Genomic DNA, 23,309 nt, shown 5'->3' with positions numbered 1-23,309 from the left:
CATATACGAGAAACTTTTTTTTCTCAGCTCATATATGGAAAATGCAGCAATAACACATAGTACAGACAAGCAGTAAGAGATTTATATTGTGATACAAATCCTTTTACATCCAGTACTGAAGTGTAAAGTTTTAATTTTATCCACTTGGCGAACCAAAAGTAGGAAGCGCCCATGTTCAATGTATGAAGGGACGACCTTGCACCAATCAGCTTCAAAACACGAACGGTTATAGGTTTATTACAAATCCGAACGGTTTTCACTGGCCAACCCAAACTACTTGGTATTGTAAGTATTTAGGCCTTCGCCTTGGGTGTTCACGCCTTGGACCGATAGCTCAGTGATCACCAGGCTTCTTAATCTCAAATTTTTACAACTTTTTGTCCCATGTTGATTCATGGACACTATATGTAAATAGTTTGAAGTATAAACGAGATTTAGATTATTACTTAAATACTCAAAGAAATTACCAAAGAACCAATCGTGTTTTATTACAACGTCATAATGCCTCAATTTAATCAAGAGCTCATAGAACCAAAGCTGTTCAGTTTTAGTCTTGCTGCTCAATTCTGAAGCCTTTACTATTGACGAAACAATGTTTCTGTGATCCATTATAGTGCGAAGACTTTTGTTACCACTGGTGCTTGCCCACTAGCGTATTTAGGGGGGGGACAAGGTGCCATGCCCCCCCCCCTCAAGAAATTTTGACCGGCTGTTTTAGTATTAAATCTTGCAATTTCAGACAAAACTGTGAATAGCAATGCGCGCTATTTTGTTTAATGTGCGTAACGCATTGATGTTCTCACACATCTCAATAAACAATGCATGCCAATCCAGGCCACTTGGCGTCCAACTGCGCGTATGACGTCACAATGGGTTTTATAATAGCTTTGTTACGTCACAGTCATACAAGTGAAGATAATTCACAGTATGATTAAGAGGCAACCACTGTTAGAAACAACTGTGCCGAGTGTTAAAAAGTGTTACATGAACACGATCGAATCGTGACTATAACGTTCGTTACTTACAGCAAGAGTAAGGGCTTCACAGGGCCTTAGGCTTACCAGCATTTAGTTGATATTGCGAGTTTAGTGGGTACAACAGGTGCTAACAGAAAGGTCTATACAGTCTACCGGAAGGTGGCGCACTTGTCGCCGCAAGGTGGCGCACTTGTCACCGCAAGGTGGCGCAAGATATTTTATATTGCCCATACTTAGGAACTAAACACAGATACTTTTTACGTGCTTTAGCCTGTTGTTTCTGTCACGTTATTATGCAAATCGTCACTTGACACAATTTCTTCAATCAACAAAAGTAAGTAAAAGTAAAAGCGATTCACGTTTTCAAATACAGCCCACTTTGCACCGTTGACGTCAAAACTTTGGTCACTTTGGATCAAGTTTAGGTCGTTGCAGTACTTTGCAAACGGACAAAAAAACGGCTTCAGAATCGTTAATATAGACCCGCACAACACCTAAAGATGGATACTAAAAGCGGCTCGCATTGTTTAATGTTGGCGCAAGGAATTTATTAACAAAACTACGTGCTTGTTTATTTTGAAATCAATTACAATTTGTAGCGTTTCAACCAATATTTGTCCAATCAAGTGACAACAAACGTATCTGCACATAGCTGAAAATATACTATGTTAATATTTTGGGCTAGATCAGGCGTGCACAACCTGCGGCCGTATGGCCACTATTTTGCCAAATATTTTGACTCTTAAACTGCTAAAAACAGATTTCGTTAGACTGGACAATAGATTACAAGCCTAGTAACTATATGCGTCAGGCGTCCGCTTATTGTGTGCAAAAAATGCGAAAAAACAGGCACCGCAATCGTCACAAGCTAAACTTATGCACCAAGTTAGAAATTGTTAATCTGAGCATAGTAGGTGGCTTTAAATGCTATACGTATGACATAAACCAAATTCGTTTCACCAGTTATTTTAAAACAAAAACAAGCAAGCAATTGATGAAATACTATGCGGCCCCATAAGATTAAGAACCTTTGAATGCGGCCCTTGCACTGAAAAGTTTGCCCACCCCTGCCCTTGGGTATTGTGATTTTGACACGACTGTATTGCCAGTAATGTATATGACCTCATTGGTGGAATTTTGTAACTTAACTATTTTTTTGTCAAGAACATCGTGATTTGCCATTAGGGCTAGATTAAACGCTTCAAAGTTGTGTATAAGATCGCTTGGCAGGCTAAGTTGCAAACAGATTGAAACACATAAGTTGTATTGCATCCATATATTTATTTTTGTGATTATTAGGCTGCAAAAAAAATAAAAAATAACGAACGTCTCCACCGCTTGTGTGATTCTTTATTCGTCCACCTTTAAAACAAATTCAGTTTACTGAAAATATACCTTGTAAAGTACGTGCTTATGCCAAAGTTTTGATTTTTCTTATTTTGTTTGATGAAGATACCTAAAGAGGGCTGACCTGTTTCACTTAATAGTAGTATGGCTTCTGGGCATCATAGTAGTATGGCTTCTCAGAATCATAGTAGTATGGCTTTGCGGAGTCGTAGTAGTAAGCCTTGGCGGCATCATAGTTGTATGGCTTTTCGGAGTCGTAGTAGTATGGCTTTGCGGAGTCGTAGTAGTATGGCTTCTCGGAGTCGTAATAGTAAGATTTGTCGTAGTAATAAGCCTTGGCGGAGTCATAGTAGTATGGCTTTTCGGAGTCGTAGTAGTATGGCTTTGCGGAGTCGTAGTAGTATGGCTTTGCGGAGTCGTAGTAGTATGGCTTCTCGGAGTCGTAGTAGTATGGCTTCTCGGAGTCGTAGTAGTATGGCTTTGCGGAGTCGTAGTAGTATGGCTTCTCGGAGTCGTAGTAGTATGGTTTCTCGGAGTCGTAATAGTAAGATTTGTCGTAGTAATAAGCCTTTGCGGAGTCGTAGTAGTATGGCTTCTCGGAGTCGTAGTAGTATGGCTTCTCGGAGTCGTAGTAGTATGGCTTCTCGGAGTCGTAGTAGTATGGCTTCTCGGAGTCGTAGTAGTATGGCTTCTCGGAGTCGTAATAGTAAGATTTGTCGTAGTAATAAGCCTTGGCGGCGTCGTAGTAGTATGGCTTCTCGGAGTCGTAGTAATACGATTTACCCTGACACTGGGCGGCAATTGCCAAAAAGACGGAAAGCTTCAAAAACTGGTTCATCTGAAAAAAAATTAATTGAAAAAAACAGGTATTTATAAACTACAATAGAGTTTCAACTGTTCTTACCTTTGTTGCTTTGTTTGTAAGCCTCGTAATGAGTAAAGATTCAGCTTGGTTTTTGCACTTTTATAGTCTCCTTTTATCGAATTATAAACAGATATTATCCCACTGCTTCTAATAAATTTAATGACATAGAAGCACGGACATGCGGCGTTGTTATCGCTATAGTTAAATGGAAATAGATTGCCTGTTCCCAAAAGTTTAGTTGAATCGTTCGTTAGAAGTTAATGCTTCTTTTATTGTGCAATTACATTAGCAATGTGACCGGTCTGAGCTTTTAAACTATGAAAACGTAAAGAATCAAAAAACACAATACGGTTTGTTTTCAGCACGTATATTTGAAAATGAGTCCACTCTTCACATTACAGCACAGAGATCCACGACCCATAATTACAATATTTTTCTGCTGAGGTGGTTGGTAAAAGTTAAACATTGAAAGCAAACACCGCTGCTACAAAAACGTTCAAAGGAAAAAAAACATGTCAACATAAGATTTTAGTGACTAAAACAACTGTTAAAAATCGCAGGTAGTAATTTTGACTCTACATGTAATAAATCATGCATGATTTATTTTTAGTACACGGCGGGTTGATTTAATTTACTTTGCAAATTTCATCTTCATAATACCTAAATTGCTTATGAATATTTTAACAAAAATCATGCTTTATTGAAGAATTTTGTATAGGTTTTCTGCTTTGTTGGCATTTCCCAAAATCCTGGTAGAAATAGAAGACCATTTTCTTTTAGTTTTTGTCGAGACTGCTGACATAAGCGTTGATAAAGTATAGATAAAAAATTAAAACAATCTGGGAATATCCTCAATAACAGGATGTTCCTGGTTTGTATAATTTCCATCGCCGGTTATGTGTTTGTGTATTGCAATTTGTATGTGCGCAAAATACCCAGAATTTTTTAACAAAGGTTTGTGTCAACTTCTGCACAATTTCTTTTGCATTCTGAATCATAGCACAAATGATGCTAGAATTGCATAAAAAAACAAAGAAAAATCATTTCCCGTTTTTCTGCTTTTCTGTATTTCGACACAATCGATATTAGAAAGGTATTATTCGCTGAATCATTTTCCGTCATTACGAGTTAAAACGGCATCAAAAAATCTTTTGAAACAAGAAATTTCAATCTTTTCCTGTTTTTTTGGAATGGAATTATTTTTTCCCCTTTTAGGAAACACAAGCTTTCGAAAGCTCATTTTTTCTGCTTTTAGTGTTGATTTCCTGCTTTTCCGTTTGTCCGTTTTTCTGCTTTCAGTGTTACCCCACAGAAACATTGTTGCGTTATTAAAGTGACATTTTGCAGACAAACCATAACCACAAAGCAAAAATGTATGTATGCTTCTATAGTGGTCGGGTTGATTAGCCTAAATTAAATTGGCCCAAACAGGAAAATACGTAAACCGTACTTTAAAGATCCATTCAATAGTAGCATGTGATGCCTATATGAACTGAAATGATTTCCGTAGTTCCGTAGAAATACGATGTAGCACCAACTGAATAAGAAACGACTTGATGGTACATTTAGGCCAGGGGTGGGCAACCTACGGCCCGCGGGCCGCATCCGGCCCGCGAGCAACTTTTGAGCGGCCCGCGACACGTGTTTTATTTTGATCGACCGGGAGGAATGTATGTGTAAAATCCCATTTTTGTACCAAAGAGTTGTTACATTAAATGTTGATAGTTATTAGTTTATTACTAACAATAGGCATTGTTACGTACAGAGACCAAATCATTGCGTATTTGACTTTACCTAGCACTGCTATGTTATTGCATGACCATCAATGCGGCCCGCCTCCACACTATATCACTACTTTTTGGCCCGCGGATGCGAAAAGGTTGCCCGCCTTTGATTTAGGCCAGGGGTGCCCAACCTTTTTTGACTCGAGATCGACTTTTGAGGTAGTTTAACTCTCGAGATCGACTTTTGAGGTAGTTCAACTCTCGAGATCTACCATTCCAATACAAATTAGCAAAGACATGGTCAGTACCAGAACAAAGTAACAATTACTATTGCAACTATTACTTTTGTATTGTAACAAAGCGCCTACTTATGAACTTATTAACATATCTTATGATTAATTCACACAATAAAGTCATCTATGTACAGCAACGCGTTACAAAGCAACTATTTTAAATAAGTTTCTGCAACCCTCGCGATCGACTTGAAATCAGTCCGAGATCGACCAGTCGATCGCGATCGACGGGTTGGGCACCCCTGATTTAGGCTATAAACACTGAGAAATCTCTGAAGATTCGGCTGAGAAAACCTCCGTGGTGCACTTTACGTTGCCTGCCCTGAGCACGTATACTAACTTTACCTACTGGTTTTCACTGTATATCACAATAAAACTGCGATTAAGCAAACAAAAGTGTCCTATGTGGTCAAAAGCATATGTGCTTATTCACATAGTGTAAAGCGTATATTCTTGGCTTTTGGTTCTGCTTCAGTTTTGACATTTGTGCGATAAAATTGATAATAAATTGCAATTTGTACGGATGAACTTGTGTTAAACTGATACTCGGGTTGGCATGCCATATATAGAGAAAACCTTCAGTATTGATTGAGCGTTTTCGTAAACAGGCTGGTGTCGTGTTTTTAAATCACAGTAGGTTTGCTTGAACTTATGTAAACGTTAGGTATGCAGATTTTTTCTGTTGCCGTAGTTGCATATCATTGATACTAGCGTTTGCGCAATATACTGAATTTCATAGGTGGAGAAATACATCACAATTAAGCCTTAAAATATATTTTACGGCTCAAGTGTTAAATGTAGGGCCCAAGTATAATTTGATTTTAAGTATGATTTGGCCAGGACTTTTATTGTGGGCAGCATAACCAGTTATTTTTCGTTAAAAACATGTTTTAGTATAACTGTTTTCATACTTACTTAATGTGTCCATCAGTCATTCTTTGTGGAAGAACAAACTACAACAATGCTATGGATCAGAATGCAAAAGAAATTGTGCAGAAGTTGACACAGAAATTCGGTATTTTGCGCACATAAAAATTGCAATACACAAACACGTAACCACAGCGATGGAAATCATACAAACCAGGAACATGCTGTTATTGAGAGTATTCCCAGGTTGTTTTCATTTTCTATCTGAACTTTAGCAACGCTTATGTTAGCAGTCTAGACAAAACTCAAAAAATTGGTCTTCTGTTTCTGACAAGTTTTCGGGAAATGCCAACAAAGTAGAAAACCTATACAATTTTCTTGAACGAAGTGAAAATTTCTTGAAAAGGTAAGAACAGTTGAAACTGTATTATAGTTTATAAATACCTGATTTTTTCAAATAATTTTTTTTCAGATGAACCACTTTTTGAAGCTTTCCTTCTTTTGGGCAATCGTATTACTACGATAACCAACTAGAAGCCATACTATATTACGATACCCAGAAGCCATACTACTATTAAATAAAAAAGGTCAGCCTACGTTTGATAACTTCATCAAACAAAATCAGAAAAAAAAACATTTAACATAACCATGTACTTATTTATAAAGTGTGTTTTCTATAAACTCGATTGTTTTGTTTTGAAGGTGGATGAATAAAGGATCACACATCAGATGGCGTTCGTTATTTTTGCAGCCTAATAATCACAAAAATAAAATAAATATATGGATGCAATACAACTTATATGTTTCAGTCTATTTTCAACATGGCCTGCTAAGCGAATTTACGTATACACAGCTTTGATTAGTCAAGTGTTGTTGTAAGATTTCTTGCCTCTAGCGGCGCAAGCTCGTGTACGGTAGAGCTACTAACACTGAGCTTTGGCTGGGGCCCGGTTTGGTAGGTGGCGCACCGGAGCATAGGCGTTTATGGTGCTGACTCAGCAATCATTCTTACCATAAACCCAAATTGCTGAGTCAGCACCATAAACGCCTATGCTCCGGTGCGCCACCTACCAAACCGGGCCCCAGCCAAAGTTCAGTGTTAGCAGTTCGGTAGAGCTACTAACACCATAACGCAAATGACATCCAAAGTCGATTAGGGGGCATAAAGAGCTGAATTTTTTATTGAGCGGCTATAAATGGGTTGGGTTGCGAAACAAGTTTTTAAAATTTTTACATTAGTAACTAATTTATTGGGTTAGTTTTATTGGATTTTAAGTGCTAATAGTTTGTCCCGACCCTAATAGCCCTAACCGTGAGCATTTTTGGAGATATAACCAAATCGACTTTGGTTGTCATTTGCGTTATGGTGTTAGTAGCTCTACCTAGTAGTTCTACCCGTATGTACGGGCGACATATTTCCAAAATGTTTCCGAATTCGAACCACAGGGCTTTTTCAGCCAATCAAAACAGCGGAAATCTGCGGGTTGCCGTTACGTCACGTCTAGGTTGCTAAGCGTTTATTTTGACTTCAGTATTGTCGACGTTGCAAGTTTATGTCAGTTTTGATTCAAAAAAACGTTTTTACAAGTCAGAACATGGTGAAGACTCATGCATTTTGGATGTTTGAACTGAAGGTAATGTTTATTAGGTTATGTATAGCAGTAAATTATACACACATAATTTTTATTGAGTGTAAAATCACTTTTGTGCAATATATGCTTCATAAATGGTAAATTATACACTCATACTTTTTATTAAGTCTGAAATAGCTTTTGTGCAAAATATTTTCTATTATTAATGGTAGGTGTTTGTTTAGGATAGCAACGCATCCCCTTCAATCAATCAATGTCAAAATTTTACTTTGTATATGATGAGCACTGCATGCAGGCAAGTTTGCATGGCATAACAACAGTGCATTATGCCTCATTGTCTCTAGTGCAAGCAATTTAACACATTATGCATGTCATACCTTGGGATCAACAAACTGTTCCTAACCTACAGAGATGAATGGTTTATAATTGTACACAGTGCAGTTCTGACATAAGTGTACACTAGGCACACCATTAGCATAGTTGTTCCAAACAACTCCCAGTATTTTCAGTTTTGAATGTTGTTCTGTGCCATCAATGTATATGTTATTTTTATTGTGCTGGAATTTTGTCGCAAGTTTACAATAAAACAGAAGTGATCTTGAATAGCAAATTGAAGTAGTGTGCTTGAGAGCCAAAGCTGGATTAAAAAAAAAACTACTGCAGTATAAAGTAAATTATGAGAAGATTTACTTGTGCTAGCATATTCATTGTTTTTCTTGTGACATTGAAATGATAATAGTGGGGGGGGTGTTTATTTATAGCGAGGTGTTTATTCGAGGTGCATCGTAATAGAATAACACAATGAGCGAATACGCCGCATAAGACGAGAGTCAGAGAAAGAAGGCAATCTGTCCGGTTCGCTGTAGTATGAAGGCACACGATAACGGTAGTGAGAGAGGCCGCTACATGACCCCCCTCCAGAAACGGACATAATAAAATTAACACATAAAACGCGACGGAGTGCGAATTTGACGCGTGCGCGTGTGTTGGCCCGAAGGTAAAGTTTCTGGCTGATGACCTGGTTGATCCGCCAGGGCAGGAACGGGTTCGGGTGGAACCGGATCGGGCGGTGCTGAAGTATGCGATTCCTTCTCGGATGGCACCGGTTGTGTCGGCATTGGTTGGTGCGCGGAATTGGGAGGGCGACCACGGCGTGGGGGTTGGGCCACTTGTACCGGCTGCGTAAGGTCGACATGCGCTGGCTTAAGACGGTCGATGGAAACGAGCTGGTTGCTTTCGCCGATGGCAAGCGTGAAACTCTTGCTGCCTCGATCAATGACGCGAAAAGGGCCATCGTAAGGTGGCGTAAGCGGGTGTCTGTGGCCTTCTTTCCGTACGAAAACGTACGGAGTGGAGGCCAATGCTGCGGGGACCGTTGTGCGGACAGGGCCGTGGCGTGACATTGGAGTCGGTACAAGTTGACGCACCGTAGCCTTCAACGATGGAAGAACCGTTTGGGGTGAAGGCTCGTGATGTTCTTGGCGGAAAAAATCGCCATGAACGGTGCCGTAGAGCCGTAAACAAGTTCGACCGATGAAGCCTTCAGGTCTTCCTTTGGAGCTGTGCGGATTCCAAGCATAACCCATGGTAGTTCGTCAACCCAATTGGGGCCCGTTAGACGTGCCATGAGTGCACTTTTCATGTGGCGATGAAACCGTTCCGCCAGGCCATTAGCTTGTGGATGGAACGAGGTTGTGCGGTGCAGTTGAATACCAAGAAGCTGGGTGAAAACCGTCCATAGATCGGAGGTAAACTGGGGGCCGCGATCTGATGATATGTCAGCAGGAACCCCAAAACGGGATATCCAATGGAAAGCAAATGCGCGTGCACACGTTATGGTGGTAGAATCAGGCATAGGAATTGCTTCTGGCCAACGAGTAAAACGGTCGACCAAGGTAAGGAGGTATCTGTTACCCTGCGAAGGTGCAAGCGGTCCAACAATGTCGACGTTGAGATGCTGAAAGCGTGCATAGCAGGGCGGGTAGCTTGCTAGAGGCGCACGGACGTGGCGTTGGACTTTTGCCTTCTGACAGCGGACACACTGTTTTGCCCAAAGGCCAACTGGGCGTTTTAAGCTGTGCCAAACAAACTTTGAAGCGACAAGTTTGCGTGTTGACCGCATGGATGGGTGCGAAAGACCGTGTATAATGTCAAAAACTTTGCGTTGCCATGAGGTTGGGACAATTGGACGAGGCGATCCAGAGGAAACTTCACAAAGGATTGTAGTTCCAGATGGATCAATTTGTATGTCCTCTAGCTTAAGGTTAGTGACAGCGGTGCGATATGCTTGAACCTCCGGCGCGACCTGCGCAGCTGCCAGTGCCGAATAATCCAAGTCAAGTGGGAGTCGAACAGCATCAATGGAACCGCGGGAGAGCGCGTCGGCCACGTGGTTTTGTTTGCCTTCGATGTGGCGCACATCTGTGGTAAACTCAGAAATGGCGGTTAAATGACGTTGTTGGCGTGCTGACCACGGAGCGGACACTTTGGTGAAAGCAAAGGTCAGAGGCTTGTGATCGGTATAGGCGGTAAACACGCGACCTTCCAAAAAATAGCGAAAATGACGAATGGCGAGATGCAGGGCGAGCAGTTCCCTGTCAAAAGCGCTGTATTTGAGCTCCGGTGGTCACAGGCGTTTGCTAAAAAATGCCAATGGTCGCCAGGCATTATTGATAAATTGCTGGAGAACAGCCCCGATGGAATGCTGTGATGCATCGCTAGTCACAGCAGTCGGTGCATCAGGCAAGGGATGGTGCAACAGCGTGGCGTTCGCTAGGGCGGTTTTTGCCTCCGAGAAAACCAAATCTAAGCTGTCACTCCAAAGCAACGTTGTAGGATTGCCCTTGAGTGCCTCATAAATAGGAGTCATAATGCGTGCAGCGCCAGGAATAAAACGGTGGTAAAAGTTTACCATACCTGCAAACTCCTGAAGGCCTTTGACAGTGGTGGGGCGCCGAAAACTTTGAATAGCCTCGACTTTGTTGCGAAGGGGCCGGGCGCCGGTACTGTCAACGCGATGCCCCAGAAAATCAATTTGGGAAACGCCAAACTTGCACTTTCCCAGGTTGATGACAAGGCCATGGTCGGAAAGCTGTTTGAAAAGACGCTTTAAATTGTCGTAGTGCTCGGAAAGAGACTTGCTGGCGACGAGGATGTCATCAAGATAGACGAACACAAAGTCTAAAGATTGACATACCGTATCCATCAGTCGCTGGAAGGCCTGTGCCGCGTTTTTAAGGCCGAATGGCATGCGAAGGAATTCAAAAAGGCCAAAAGGGGTAATGACCGCGGTTTTCGCGATGTCATCAGGTGCCACAGGAACCTGGTGGTAGCCGCGAACAAGGTCAATTTTGGAAAAAACCGCTAGATCCTGCCAACCGAGCCGAAAAGTCTTGAATGTGAGGAATTGCGTAACGATCAGGCTGGGTAGCTGCGTTAAGACGCCGGTAATCGCCGCAGGGGCGCCACCCACCGGAAGACTTTGGAACCATGTGCAGTGGCGAGGCCCATGGACTGGAAGAAAGTCGAATAATGCCCAGTTGCAGCATGTTGTGAAATTCCTTTTTAGCGAGGCTGAGTTTCTCGGGAGGGAGACGACGAGCGCGAGAGTGCACTGGGGGGCCGTTAGTGGGAATGAAATGCTGAACTCCATGCTTGGGAAGCGACTGTGAAAAGTGGGGAGTTGTTATTCCCGAGAACTCGGCCAATAGCCGAGCATAGACAGACGTGCCCGAGGAAACAGCATTAAGGTTCGGCGCTGATTGAGAGGCCTTGTCAAGTGCGACGCTGGAGAAAGTTTCGGCATTGATGAGGCGTCGGTGCTTGAGGTCAACTAAAAGGGAATGTGCCCTCAGAAAGTCGGCACCGAGCAGCGGTCGAGAAACTTCGGCAAGGATAAATTTCCATTGAAATTTGCCGGAAGGTAACAGACATGGGGCAATTCGTATTCGTCATTCGTATTCGAATGCATTCGAATACAGGTTTTGCCACCTTCGTGCTGTATTCGAATGATTTTGGCTTTCGTTCGATAGTGCATGAATACAATTCGAATAGTTGATGTTATCTTTTGAACCAACAATTCATGAATACAAAAGCTTATGTAAATTTATTCGAATACAATTCGAATTGTTGTAGGTTTTTGCCAACTTAAGAATTTGCAAATTCGAATACACGATTTTTTTTGACGAATACAATTCGAATTGTTGTCGGCCTTTGGCAAGGTAACAATTCGTAAAATGGAATACATGACTGCATTTGTACGAATACAATTCGAATAGTTGTCAGCATGTGGTTACGTAACAATTCGAAAAATCGAATACATGACTACATTTTTACGAATACAATTCGAATTGTTGTCAGCTTTTGGCAATGTAAGATACGTAAAATCGAATACATGACTACATTTTTACGAATACAATTCGAATTGTCGATTGCCTCCAGACTAGGAGTAGTCGATAATATTTTGCTACATATTTTTGCCAAATAGATTCGAATAGAATTCAAATTGGCAGTGAATGTGACCTTATTTGACAAGTTTCTTTTAATGTTACGAAACAATAACACATAGAAGTTTAATTGTGACGTTACATAAATGGAATTGTGTAACAAAGCTTGCAACATTAGGTTGTTCTCAGCACATGACAGGTGTAGCTTGTTTGTGAAGCAAACATTTCATATGTAAATTTGGTGAAATTTATATAACGGAGACTTAAATCAGTCAAACTGATGTGACAAAAAAAGCTCGTTGATTTACATTTTTACCAATAAATTTGCAATTAATAAACCCATGTTACTTTTTGATCGAATGCCTTTGAAGTTTCGGGGCGCTTTTATTTCTTCTATTTTCCGCAACTACAAATATCCGAATCGGTGTATTCGAATGCTATTCGAATTGTTTGCTTCTTACAACAACTGAACAATTCGTGAATACAAATAACTAGAACTATTAATTCGAATACAATTCGAAATGCTACATCTCAAAAAGTACGAAGTATTCATGAATACGAATACACGCTTGGGGTTTATTCGAATAGTATTCGAATTACACGTTGTTGTTTTTGGTCAACTATTCATGAATACTAATACTTGACACGTTTTATTCGAATACAATTCGAATTGCTGCCACCTTAACATTACGAAACAATTCGTGAATACGAATATCTGACTCGCATTATTCGAATACAATTCGAATTGCTGGACTTTAAAAAGGGCGTAGAATTCATGAATACGAATACATGCTTTGGTTTATTCGAATAGTATTCGAATTACTTGTCATTGTAGTTTGGTCAACAATTCACGAATACAAATACTTGACTCGTTTTATTCGAATACCATTCGAATTGCTGTCACTCAAAAATTACCAAAGTATTCATGAATTCGAATACAGCCATGCAAGTATTCGTAAAGTATTCGAATACAGGACGCGTGTATTCGACCTCATGTCTGGAAGGTAAATGCATGGATACCAGACGTGAACCGTACGTCGGGATATGGGTGCCATTAGCAGCAACGAGGGTTTTGCCGGGAGGATTGGTGCGGCGCTCTAATCCCGTGGGAGGTATGACGCTTATCTCTGCGCCAGTATCAACAAGAAAATTCCGACCTGCTGAGCTATCCCAGACAAAGAAAAGGTTGCCAATTGCGCCGGCCATCGTGGCAGTTAGGGATGACCGGCTTCCTCGTTTCCCTGCTGTGCGAGTGCACAAGGGTGACGACACTTAATCGCATCTCTGCCAAAACGACGATGATAAAAGCAGAGGGACTTTGAGTCAGGCATCGCCTGTGGTGAAGCTGATCGAGACTTCCTACCTCATTTTTTATGCTGGTCGGGAGAAAACCCATTGCGCCGAACGTTGGACAGTGCGGGTTCCGTAGGCGTCTGATTACCTGACCATATCGCATCAGCTTTGCAGGCCAAGAGCCGTGATTCGCTAATTTCCTCTCCGCTCAGCCGTGTGCGGATATACTCAGGCAATCGCTCCAAAAACAGTTGTTGGAAAACAAAACATTCCTTTGCATCGCCAAGTAATGCAAGCATGTCATCCATTAGAGCGGATGGCATTCTGTCGCCCAAAGGAGGCATGTGAAGTAACCGCATGGCCCTCTGCGGGCGCGAAAGACAAAAGGTTTCTACCAAACCTGCCTTGATAGTCTCGTATTTGTCTGCGTCTGGCGGGTTTTCTAGCAGGTCGATAAGACGGCTTGCTGTGTCCTGATCCAGAGCCGAAACGACATAATAGTACTTCGTTACATCTCCTGCAATGCTTTTTAGAATGAACTGTGCCTCCGCTTGCTGAAACCAAACTCGTGGCTGAGCTGTCCAAAACGTGGGTAACTTTACTGCTACAGCGTTCTCTGAGTTTGTGGCTTCTGTCATAATGCAAAAATAACGTTTTTGCACGCTTGGGGTCACCAAATGTAGCGAGGTGTTTATTCGAGGTACATCGTAATAGAATAACACAATGAGCGAATACGCCGCATAAGACGAGAGTCAGAGAAAGAAGACAATCTGTCCGGTTCGCTGTAGTATGAAGGCACACGATAACGGTAGTGAGAGAGGCCGCTACAATAGTCCCAAAAAATGTTGTACAGAATAGTTACCACCTAAAAACTATGGGGCGCCGTTGTCGAATAAATTAAGTTGCAGCAAGATAGCTAACCTGCAACGAAACATAGCTGACTCTCGTCTTATGCATAGCTGAAACATAGCTGACACCATAAACGCCTATGCTCCGTTGCGCCACCTACCAGAAGTTCTCAGACCGGCCCAAAGCCTATGCTCAGTGTTAGTAGCTCTACCGTTGCGGGGTGAATTATTTTTATGTTCTTTTCGACAATGTGTCCTCCTTTTTAGGGATGGAAATATGGTAGGTCTACTGTTTACAGGCTTCAGAATTGAGCAGCAAGACTAAAACCAATGAACAGCTTTGATTTTATGAGGTCCAGTAGTTTGGAATATTAGCGGCATTATGACGTTGAAATAAACATGACTGTTTAAAAAAGTAAGGGTATAACATCAATTTGTTTTGTTCAGAACTCTTTACATGTATAGTTTCTATGCATCAACTGGTACACAAAGTTGTTTTAACAATTCAGTGATCTGCGAGCTTAGCAACACTGATGATCACTGACCTAGACGACAATCCAGCCAGTCACCCGAAACAATGTCGCAAAAAGCAAACAAGTGTTACAAAACTGAGTTAATTGCTTTCTGGTTTTGATACAAAGTAACATAAATCCGTTATAGAAAGCCATGAGATGAGATGAGATGCATATGACCGTGGTTTCGTAACACAACCGATTTTAATCGAGGATTTTTTGACGAATCGATCGAGTGTTTCAGAGGCTGTTATACCAAATACCACTTCACTGTAACCATGACCGACAATTGATTAAGCGAGGCACAGATTGTGGTTAAAAAGAGCTAATCCGCATGCAAAAGGTTACCTTTCACGGATGAAATGTATATATATATATCACATTGCGCAGCGCCTAGATACAATTGGTCCATTAATTATGTCAAGGCAAGATGGGTTAAATGTAGAACGTTTTTGGCGTGCGGGCACCAGATCTGGCAAATAGCAAAAAAGAACTGGAGCGCAGAAGATGTTTGACTAGTTTTCAGTGGGTGACGTAATTGAGTGTTTTGGGGTTAAGGACTGAATTTAGCATAAAAAAACCTAACGTTGTTGGGTTGATTTTGTTGTAATTATTATTATGAATCCTCAGACCTACCGTAATAGCCCTAACCGAGTATTTGGCAAGGAAATTGCATTTAAAATATTTGCATGTGTCACCTACCAGAAATTAGCGAACCTGTCTATACTGTGAGTTCTTGCGTTAGTAGATCCACATATTCGTGCAGTACACATATCATACTTTTGACCGTGATGTACCAGACAAGCCACCCACCAGTAAACCACACCATTTTTTCCCAGTACGTAACTGCAGGTGCTGCGGCTCGGTCTTCAGATAAACTCAGTCTGGATGAAACACAAGGCGTTTAACCTATTGTTATAAAGCCCCTATTGGCCGTATGGACGCCATTTTGTGTCAAAAACAATACAACGGGTATAGGGAAAACCAAACAATGTTTTTACGGTTTGGAGAGCTTTCAACCGAATTCGATTGGCCAAACGTTAGAACCCAAAAGTTTTGGACGAATGTTCCAAAAGTAGAACCCAAAAATATATTGAAGTAGGCGTTGAAAGGGTTATATAATAGCCATATCGGTGTAAGAAAAATTCCTGACAGTTTCAATAAATATCTTTGGTGACACCAAACATGCGTTGCATTGTATGTTGTTATATTTTACCAACCCAAATACCATTTTTGACAAAATAATCGTATCAACACCAAATAATCAGTTACAAAACAGAAAGCTTCTCAAGATCCGGTCCTTTCAATAACTTTTTGTTACGTTTTAAGATGCGAATATTATTATCAAATAGCCTTTAAGTTATGCTGAGAAGTTGTTTTGCATAAATGTATGTAGCATTCGTTCATCAAAACTGCACAGACAACACTTTAAAAGTAAACCTTTAAGTCCCCCAGGAAAAGAATTGTAAGAACTACTGTCAGTTATGCTACAAGACGCTAAAATCGTTACAATAGCATGTCGTTACACGTTACCAACCCAAACAGTGTTATTTTTGATAAAAATATCATAGAGATAAAAAGGGCGGTTTTGTCTCTAAATAAGTTACAAAACAGAAAGCTTTACAAGATCCGGTCCTTTTAACGAATTGTTAGCTTTAAACACATTGTTTCGCATGAATATACGGTAGGTAGGGAGCATAGAGATAGGTAGGAAACATACCCTCCATCACAATCTGCACAGACAACAGCTTTAACGTAAACCTGTAAGTCCCCCAGGAAAAGGACTTTAGAGTAATTTTACTACGTCATTTTTTTTTCACTTCCAAATATGGTCATATATGGCCCAAACTCGTTACATGGAAAATTTGTAAGTTATAGGTCCCAATTTTTCCGATTTTTACACATTCCTTAAGCTATTTTTTCGTCGTCTGATTTTACTCCTTCCTGAAATTATTTTGTCGTCGCTGTTGTTTTTTCCTCGTCCAAAAACGCCACTTGTCGTTATACAAGGTAGAGATAAACTCCATGCAGTAGCAAACAATCTACATCTTAGGGGAAAACCTGAAAAATTATACGGCCCGGTAACGAACTCTTCGGGGGACCGCTACTAGGACGCGGCCCTGCGGTTGCCGACCACTGATCTACATATCTTGTCAAAACGCCTCAATTGTTTGTAGCTATGTTTGTAGTCATTGTAGTAGGCAGCAGGCTACTAGGCAAAATAAAACAACCAAAATTTAGTGGGAAACATGTTAGTAGCGTTTTTAGTGTACTAGTTGATTGTATATTGAATTTTATCTTTGATCGACCATTTAACAGAGTTTGTACAAATGCTACAAACGAGCAACGTGTATTGATATAATGTGTTTCTCGCAAATGTTAGTTAAGAAAACGAGTTGTGTTTAATACGAAGCAATTTAATACCTTCATTATTTGCAAAAACAAACTGAGGCCATATGGATACTTGAAATAAACATGGGATGGCCACAAATATTCACTGGCGGTAGTAAGAACGCTCAACCTCTTCAACGGAAATTAGGCACTTCGCCGATCACGAAAAGTGTGCTTCACGAAAAAACAAAAAATATGTATCAATATATGTCATGTTAAACCTCTGCAGATTTTTTAAAAAAAGCTTGGTTCTGATGCCCCCCTGATGTCAGTCAGGTTTTTTAAATGCATACTTCGCAGCGAAATTACAAAGAACTCTTCGAGGCCATGACCAAGGTGATAAAGCGAAGTAAGTCAAAACGAGATGGTTGTTCATTGGTACAAGTAAAAATCGTATTTTAAATTGGCTGAAGAAGATCGTGACCAGAAAGGAGAGTGTAATCCGAGGGCGATTGAAGAGTTTTTAAGCAATAATGAAGTCAGGTTCTACATCATTCATTAAACCTCATTCGCCTGACATGTGTCGTGCTTGCAAAAAAGATTGTTACGTTCGAGTTGTAAAGGTAAATTACAACAATCGAAGCCCCATGATATCACATTCTACAAATTCGCAGAATTCCATGAAACTCTTTGTTTAAACATTGACTCATTTTTTTTTTCTTTTCTAGTAATTGCGCTTTTGCAGGAGGTTTCACAGACAATTATAATTAAATAACTAATTAAAATGTGATTATCATGTACCAAACCAAACAAACCTACAGTGCATTAAACATTTAACCGATTTCACTATTAATTAACTAATAAAACTTGCCGACCAGAGGCGTTAGTAGAGCAACAACTAGAGACTGTGACGTCATTATTTTAATAATACATCCCATCGATTTAAAAACGTCCTAGTCAGCTAATGCAAGCACTCTCCCACTACAAAAAATGTTTCCAGTTACACTTTTCATACGGCAGACAAACTTAATTTCAGTATATCCAACACGGCACACTTTTTTAATTTCTGGTAACTGGCAGCTTGCCGAAAGTATAAAACACGTTCTAAAATTTGCGGGCTAACAGTGTAACCACATAGGGGATATGCAGCCAAGCAAAGACTAAGTGACTATATTCGCCAGCCGCAAAAGTTTTATAAAAAGGATAACCTCAAGGTGAAGTCCAAGTGGAAAAGAGGACACTTGCTTGTGACTGGGATAAAATTGCCTTTTTGCAGACAAACCATAATACTACAAAGCAAATATGTATGTAGGCCTTGCCGGGGGCCGGGGAGATTTAATTAAACTTACTGCAAAAAGAAAAGGCAAGAACCGTACTGGCAGCTTAGCTGGAGCCACTACGAAAAGTTTTGACAAACCTTGCCCTGTAAAACAAGATTGACCAGAAAACACAACGATATACAATGCATCACTTAAAGCAATAAGGCATTGAAATTCATCAAGGGTGTGTCGTAGAGAACTATGATGCAATTGATATAACAAGATTTGGCTATAAAGTTCTCATTATATTTTATCCGTGCAAATTGCAAAATAAAAATCCGAAACCAGAAAAGGAAGTTATACAAACCAGGAAGATCCTGTTGTTGGGATATTTCCCAGTCTGTTGAAAGTTAATTGCCCGAAGTTTGGCAACGTTTGGGTGCAGATCCCCGAAAAAAAATTAACAGTTTGATATTATTTTTCAAAGAACTTGAGGGAAACTAATCCCGAATATTTTTAATACTGCTTTACTTGCGCTACGTAAGCGCAATCATATAGGTGATAATTACAAAGGTTTGAGAAAACTGAAATAGAATACAAATGTAACAGCTCCAATTTATTATACTGGATACAAAAGCAATAAGTGAATTTGTTTATCCTAACTCGCAAAACGCTTATGCAGTCACTAGACGTTAAGTTTCAATTTGTCAAACCAAAACAGGTAAATTACTCTTGGCACATTGATTGAAATATGTTGGTTGGTCTTAAGTTGTCAGAAAAAATATTGGTCGGAGGACCAAAACACCATATTTAAGCAGTTGGTAACTATATACCCTAAATGTCAAAAACATTTTGTGACTTTAAATGACGTAATAAGATTTTTACATGTAATTGTGACGTAAAAACTGTTACGTGGCTGGAGTAGTTTCGCAATGAATAGATGTGGAAGGAAAACAATCGTTTCAACGAAACTTTTGGGAAGAGTTGATCTATTTCCAATAATTGTTAATGATATAAGCAACCACTAAACTGGATTTCCATATTTTTATGACGCTAGAGTTTTAAGAATTAAACTAAGAAATCGCTAATTCAAAAGACAATTCCTGTTTATAGTTTGATACAAAATGACTATAAAAGTGCAGCATCCAAACCTAATCTTCACTCATTCCGAAGCTAACAAGAAAAGCATCCAAGGTAAAAAAATATAGTTTTTCAGCATGGTATTATTTTTGAGCAACAAAATCAGAGCCAATATTTGTGAATTAAACATGACTACGTTTGGAATTCTGTTGACTTGGCTATGACAAAAGTAAATGACGAAACGAGTCATGTTTTATACACAAATACTGATGGCTCTAATTTTTTTGGTCATATTATTCAAAACCGTGCATAGTGTACCTAGGTATAATTTTTAAATCAAAAGGTTTTTGTTTCAGATGAACCAGATTTTGAAACTTTCTGTCTTTTTGGCAATTGCTGCCCAATGTCAGGGTAAATCGTATTACTACGACAACCAGAAGCCATACTACTACGACTCCGAGAAGCCATACTACTACGACTCCGAGAAGCCTTACTACTACGACTCCGAGAAGCCATACTATTACGACTCCGAGAAGCCATACTACTACGACTCTGCAAAGCCATACTACTACGACTCCGAGAAGCCATACTACTACGACTCCGAGAAGCCTTACTACTACGACTCTGAGAAGCCATACTACTACGACTCCGCAAAGCCATACTACTACGACTCCGCAAAGCCATACTACTACGACTCTGAGAAGCCATACTACTACGACTCCGAGAAGCCATACTACTACGACTCCGCAAAGCCATACTACTACGACTCTGAGAAGCCATACTACTACGACTCTGCAAAGCCATACTACTACGACTCTGAGAAGCCATACTACTACGACTCTGAGAAACCATACTATTACGACTCTGAGAAGCCATACTACTACGACTCCGCAAAGCCATACTACTACGACTCCGAGAAGCCATACTACTACGACTCTGAGAAGCCATACTACTACGACTCCGCAAAGCCATACTACTACGACTCTGAGAAGCCATACTACTACGACTCCGCAAAGCCATACTACTACGACTCTGAGAAGCCATACTACTACGACAACCAGAAGCCATACTACTATGATGCCCAGAAGCCATACTACTATTAATCGAAATAGGTAAAACGAACAGCTTTTTTGACATTTTATGATTACAATAATAATACCGAGCCAGCGTAATTATTTTATAATCTCATTTGGTGGTGCTGGTTTCTTATTGTAACATTCTTTTGTTATTTAAATGTAGATGGACCCAGGATGACACGGCGAAATAGTTCTTCAATATTTACTTTATGTTGCAATTATCACAAAAAATAAATATATTGATTCAATGTGGCCAATGTGCTCTTGCAATTTTAAATAGCCGTTAAATTACATACAAGCAGACATTTAGGTAGCTCCCAGCAACAGATTCTATCAATAACGAAGTTTTTGCTTAGAAAACAATGCAACTAAAAATCAGGAGCTCTAACACCCATAACGTGATAACAACAACAACATTCAGCCTATGTTGAGTTGAGTTTTTTTCGCTTCGTAAAAGGACACATAGCGACATAATACAATCACCAAGCCGGTGATAGCTGCCTAACGTTAAAACTTTGTGTAAAGCAAAATAGTTGATGGCACCATTGCTAAAATAATTGCAGCTGTATCGTATTCGTTTTGATAATCCAAGTCAAACAACCGTGAACCAAGTCAAAATATAAAAAATACAAAAAAAAGAAATAAAATTACGTGACAGCCGTTTGGAAAATAAGACAGTTGCAGCTTTTCTAAACTATTCTAAAGTTTCTGTTAGGACACGATCGAAGTACTTTTTCTGTTAGGACACGATCGAAGTATTAAAATGTGTATGGTGTAATAAAAGCTTTAGGATATAGGCCACACAAACTTACGCACGAAACGCTAGTGAGAAGTTAAATCGGACCGGAGTTCACATTAGCGCGGCTACAAACTGCATGGCACCAGCGGGATGATAAAACTTTGATTTCCTCGTGTAAAAGCGACCGATAAGTACTACCGTTCATTTTTACTGATTTTGTATTCACATAGTAACATTTTAGGCTACTATTAAATGTGGTGATTTTTAACGGACATTTCTGTTAATGTAGACCCTACTATGCCATAGGGAAGAGCAGGGGCGCCAACCTTTACTACTCAAAGAGCCATTCGGACCAGTTTCACATGGTAAAAAAGCACTGGTAAAATTTATTAACAAACAGGTGTTATTGCGTGCGTACAAACGCTGCGAAGAAAAATTGCATCTCGCATTGCATTGCATGTCAAGCTGCGTGCCGCCAGTTTGTATCTTTCAGACTTTGCGTTTCATGGAAAAGAAACGCCTTTCATGGCCTACCTAACTACTGGAAACTGGTTCGCTCGTGTTATTGCATTCTTTCGACTTCCATGAAATTATTTCAACTTTCGACTTTTGTGTTCCGCATAATCGTCACAGAACTTAAAATGTTGTTACTTAACAACTTTTGGTAATTTCAGAAACTGAGCCGCGTCAGAGGGATGAAAGAGCCCCATGCGGCTCCGGAGCCGCAGGTTGGCGTTGGCGACCCCTGTCATAAGGCATAATGCAGTGGTTCAGGGCTACTAGGGTGGTACGCGAGTAGCTTTCTGGTGTACTTAATTCAAGCCACATTAAGAATTGCTGTTTAACTAACCCAACCTATCAGCCCTGCTTAGAACCAATGTCTAGGACGTTTTTTTAGGAATTGCTAACATGCTGGTTTCATAAATTAGCTAGTGCAGTCAAGAGTATCACATTCAAACAAGATTTAGGTGGTACACAGCGATAGAAAAAGTCGCCAGGTTGTACGCAATCAGTATAAGTTTGAGAACCATTGGCATATTGGATGAAAAGCTACTTTTGCGCCAACATTTGACGAATTCTTTGCAGTCAATACAAGTACTCCTATTTAGATATAGTTAAACCAGAGCCTCGGAGGACACCTTGCTTTTTGGCAAAGAGGATAACGATATAGGCGTAGAATGTTATAACCGGTAGAACTACTAACACTGGAACTCAGCTAACGCCTGGTTTGGTAGGTGGCGCAACAGAGCATAGGCGGTTATGGTGCTGACTCGGTAATTATTCTTAACATAAACCCAAACTGCTGAGTCAGCACCATAAACGCCTATGCTTTGTTGCGCCACCTACCAGAAAATCCCAGACCGGGAGCTAGCCAAATTCCAGTGTTAGTAGCTCTACCGCTCACTAGCGTATTTAGGGGGGGGGACAAGGTGCCATGGCCCCCCCCTCAAGAAATTTTGACCGGCTGTTTTAGTATTAAATCTTGCAATTTCAGACAAAACTGTGAATAGCAATGTGCGCTATTTTGTTTAATGTGCGTAACGCATTGATGTTCGTCACACATCTCAATAAACAATGCATGCCAATCCAGGCCACTTGGCGTCCAACTGCGCGTATGACGTCACAATGGGTTTTATAATAGCTTTGTTACGTCACACTCATACAAGTGAAGATAATTCACAATATGATTAAGAGGCAACCACTGTTAGAAACAACTGTGCCGAGTGTTAAAAAGTGTTACATGAACACGATCGAATCGTGACTATAACGTTTGTTACTTACAGCAAGAGTAAGGGCTTCACAGGGCCTTAGGCTTACCAGCATTTAGTTGATATTGCGAGTTTAGTGGGTACAACAGGTGCTAACAGAGAGGTCTACACAGTCTACCGGAAGGTGGCGCACTTGTCGCCGCAAGGTGGCGCACTTGTCACCGCAAGGTGGCGCACTTGTCACCGCAAGGTGGCGCAAGATATTTTATATTGTTGCCCCCCCCCCCCCCCTGAACTTGGCCGAATGGTCTGGCGCGCCTGACCCACATACAGACATAAAAAAAAAACTTGA

General features: G+C 40.4%; 2 protein-coding genes across 2 annotated transcripts; one reads left to right on the top strand and one right to left on the bottom strand.

Moving 5' to 3' along the window:
- Window positions 1-12,969: 12,969 nt before the first annotated feature.
- On the bottom strand, window positions 12,970-14,248 carry LOC145204851 (uncharacterized). Its single transcript, XM_080077458.1, has one exon. The coding sequence runs from the start codon at window positions 14,039-14,041 to the stop codon at window positions 13,475-13,477; it is 567 nt and encodes a 188-aa protein (XP_079933584.1). The 5' UTR covers window positions 14,042-14,248; the 3' UTR covers window positions 12,970-13,474.
- Window positions 14,249-19,419: 5,171 nt separating this feature from the next.
- Window positions 19,420-20,734, top strand: LOC145205525 (uncharacterized). The gene is made up of 3 exons (XM_080078265.1): window positions 19,420-19,547; window positions 19,790-20,545; window positions 20,673-20,734. The coding sequence occupies exon 2, from the start codon at window positions 19,790-19,792 to the stop codon at window positions 20,534-20,536; it is 747 nt and encodes a 248-aa protein (XP_079934391.1). The 5' UTR covers window positions 19,420-19,547; the 3' UTR covers window positions 20,537-20,545; window positions 20,673-20,734.
- Window positions 20,735-23,309: the final 2,575 nt, after the last annotated feature.

Source organism: Phallusia mammillata, chromosome 1, assembly GCF_965637545.1.
Source record: "Phallusia mammillata chromosome 1, kaPhaMamm4.hap1.1, whole genome shotgun sequence".
In the NCBI taxonomy this organism is placed as follows: Eukaryota; Metazoa; Chordata; class Ascidiacea; order Phlebobranchia; family Ascidiidae; genus Phallusia; species Phallusia mammillata.
This window is presented reverse-complemented; position numbering and strand designations above follow the sequence as displayed.

What these genes read in the sequence shown, in the direction of transcription:
- LOC145204851 (XM_080077458.1), bottom strand. Translation starts at nt 14,041, where the DNA reads ATGACAGAAGCCACAAACTCAGAGAACGCTGTAGCAGTAAAGTTACCC.
- LOC145205525 (XM_080078265.1), top strand. Translation starts at nt 19,790, where the DNA reads ATGAACCAGATTTTGAAACTTTCTGTCTTTTTGGCAATTGCTGCCCAA.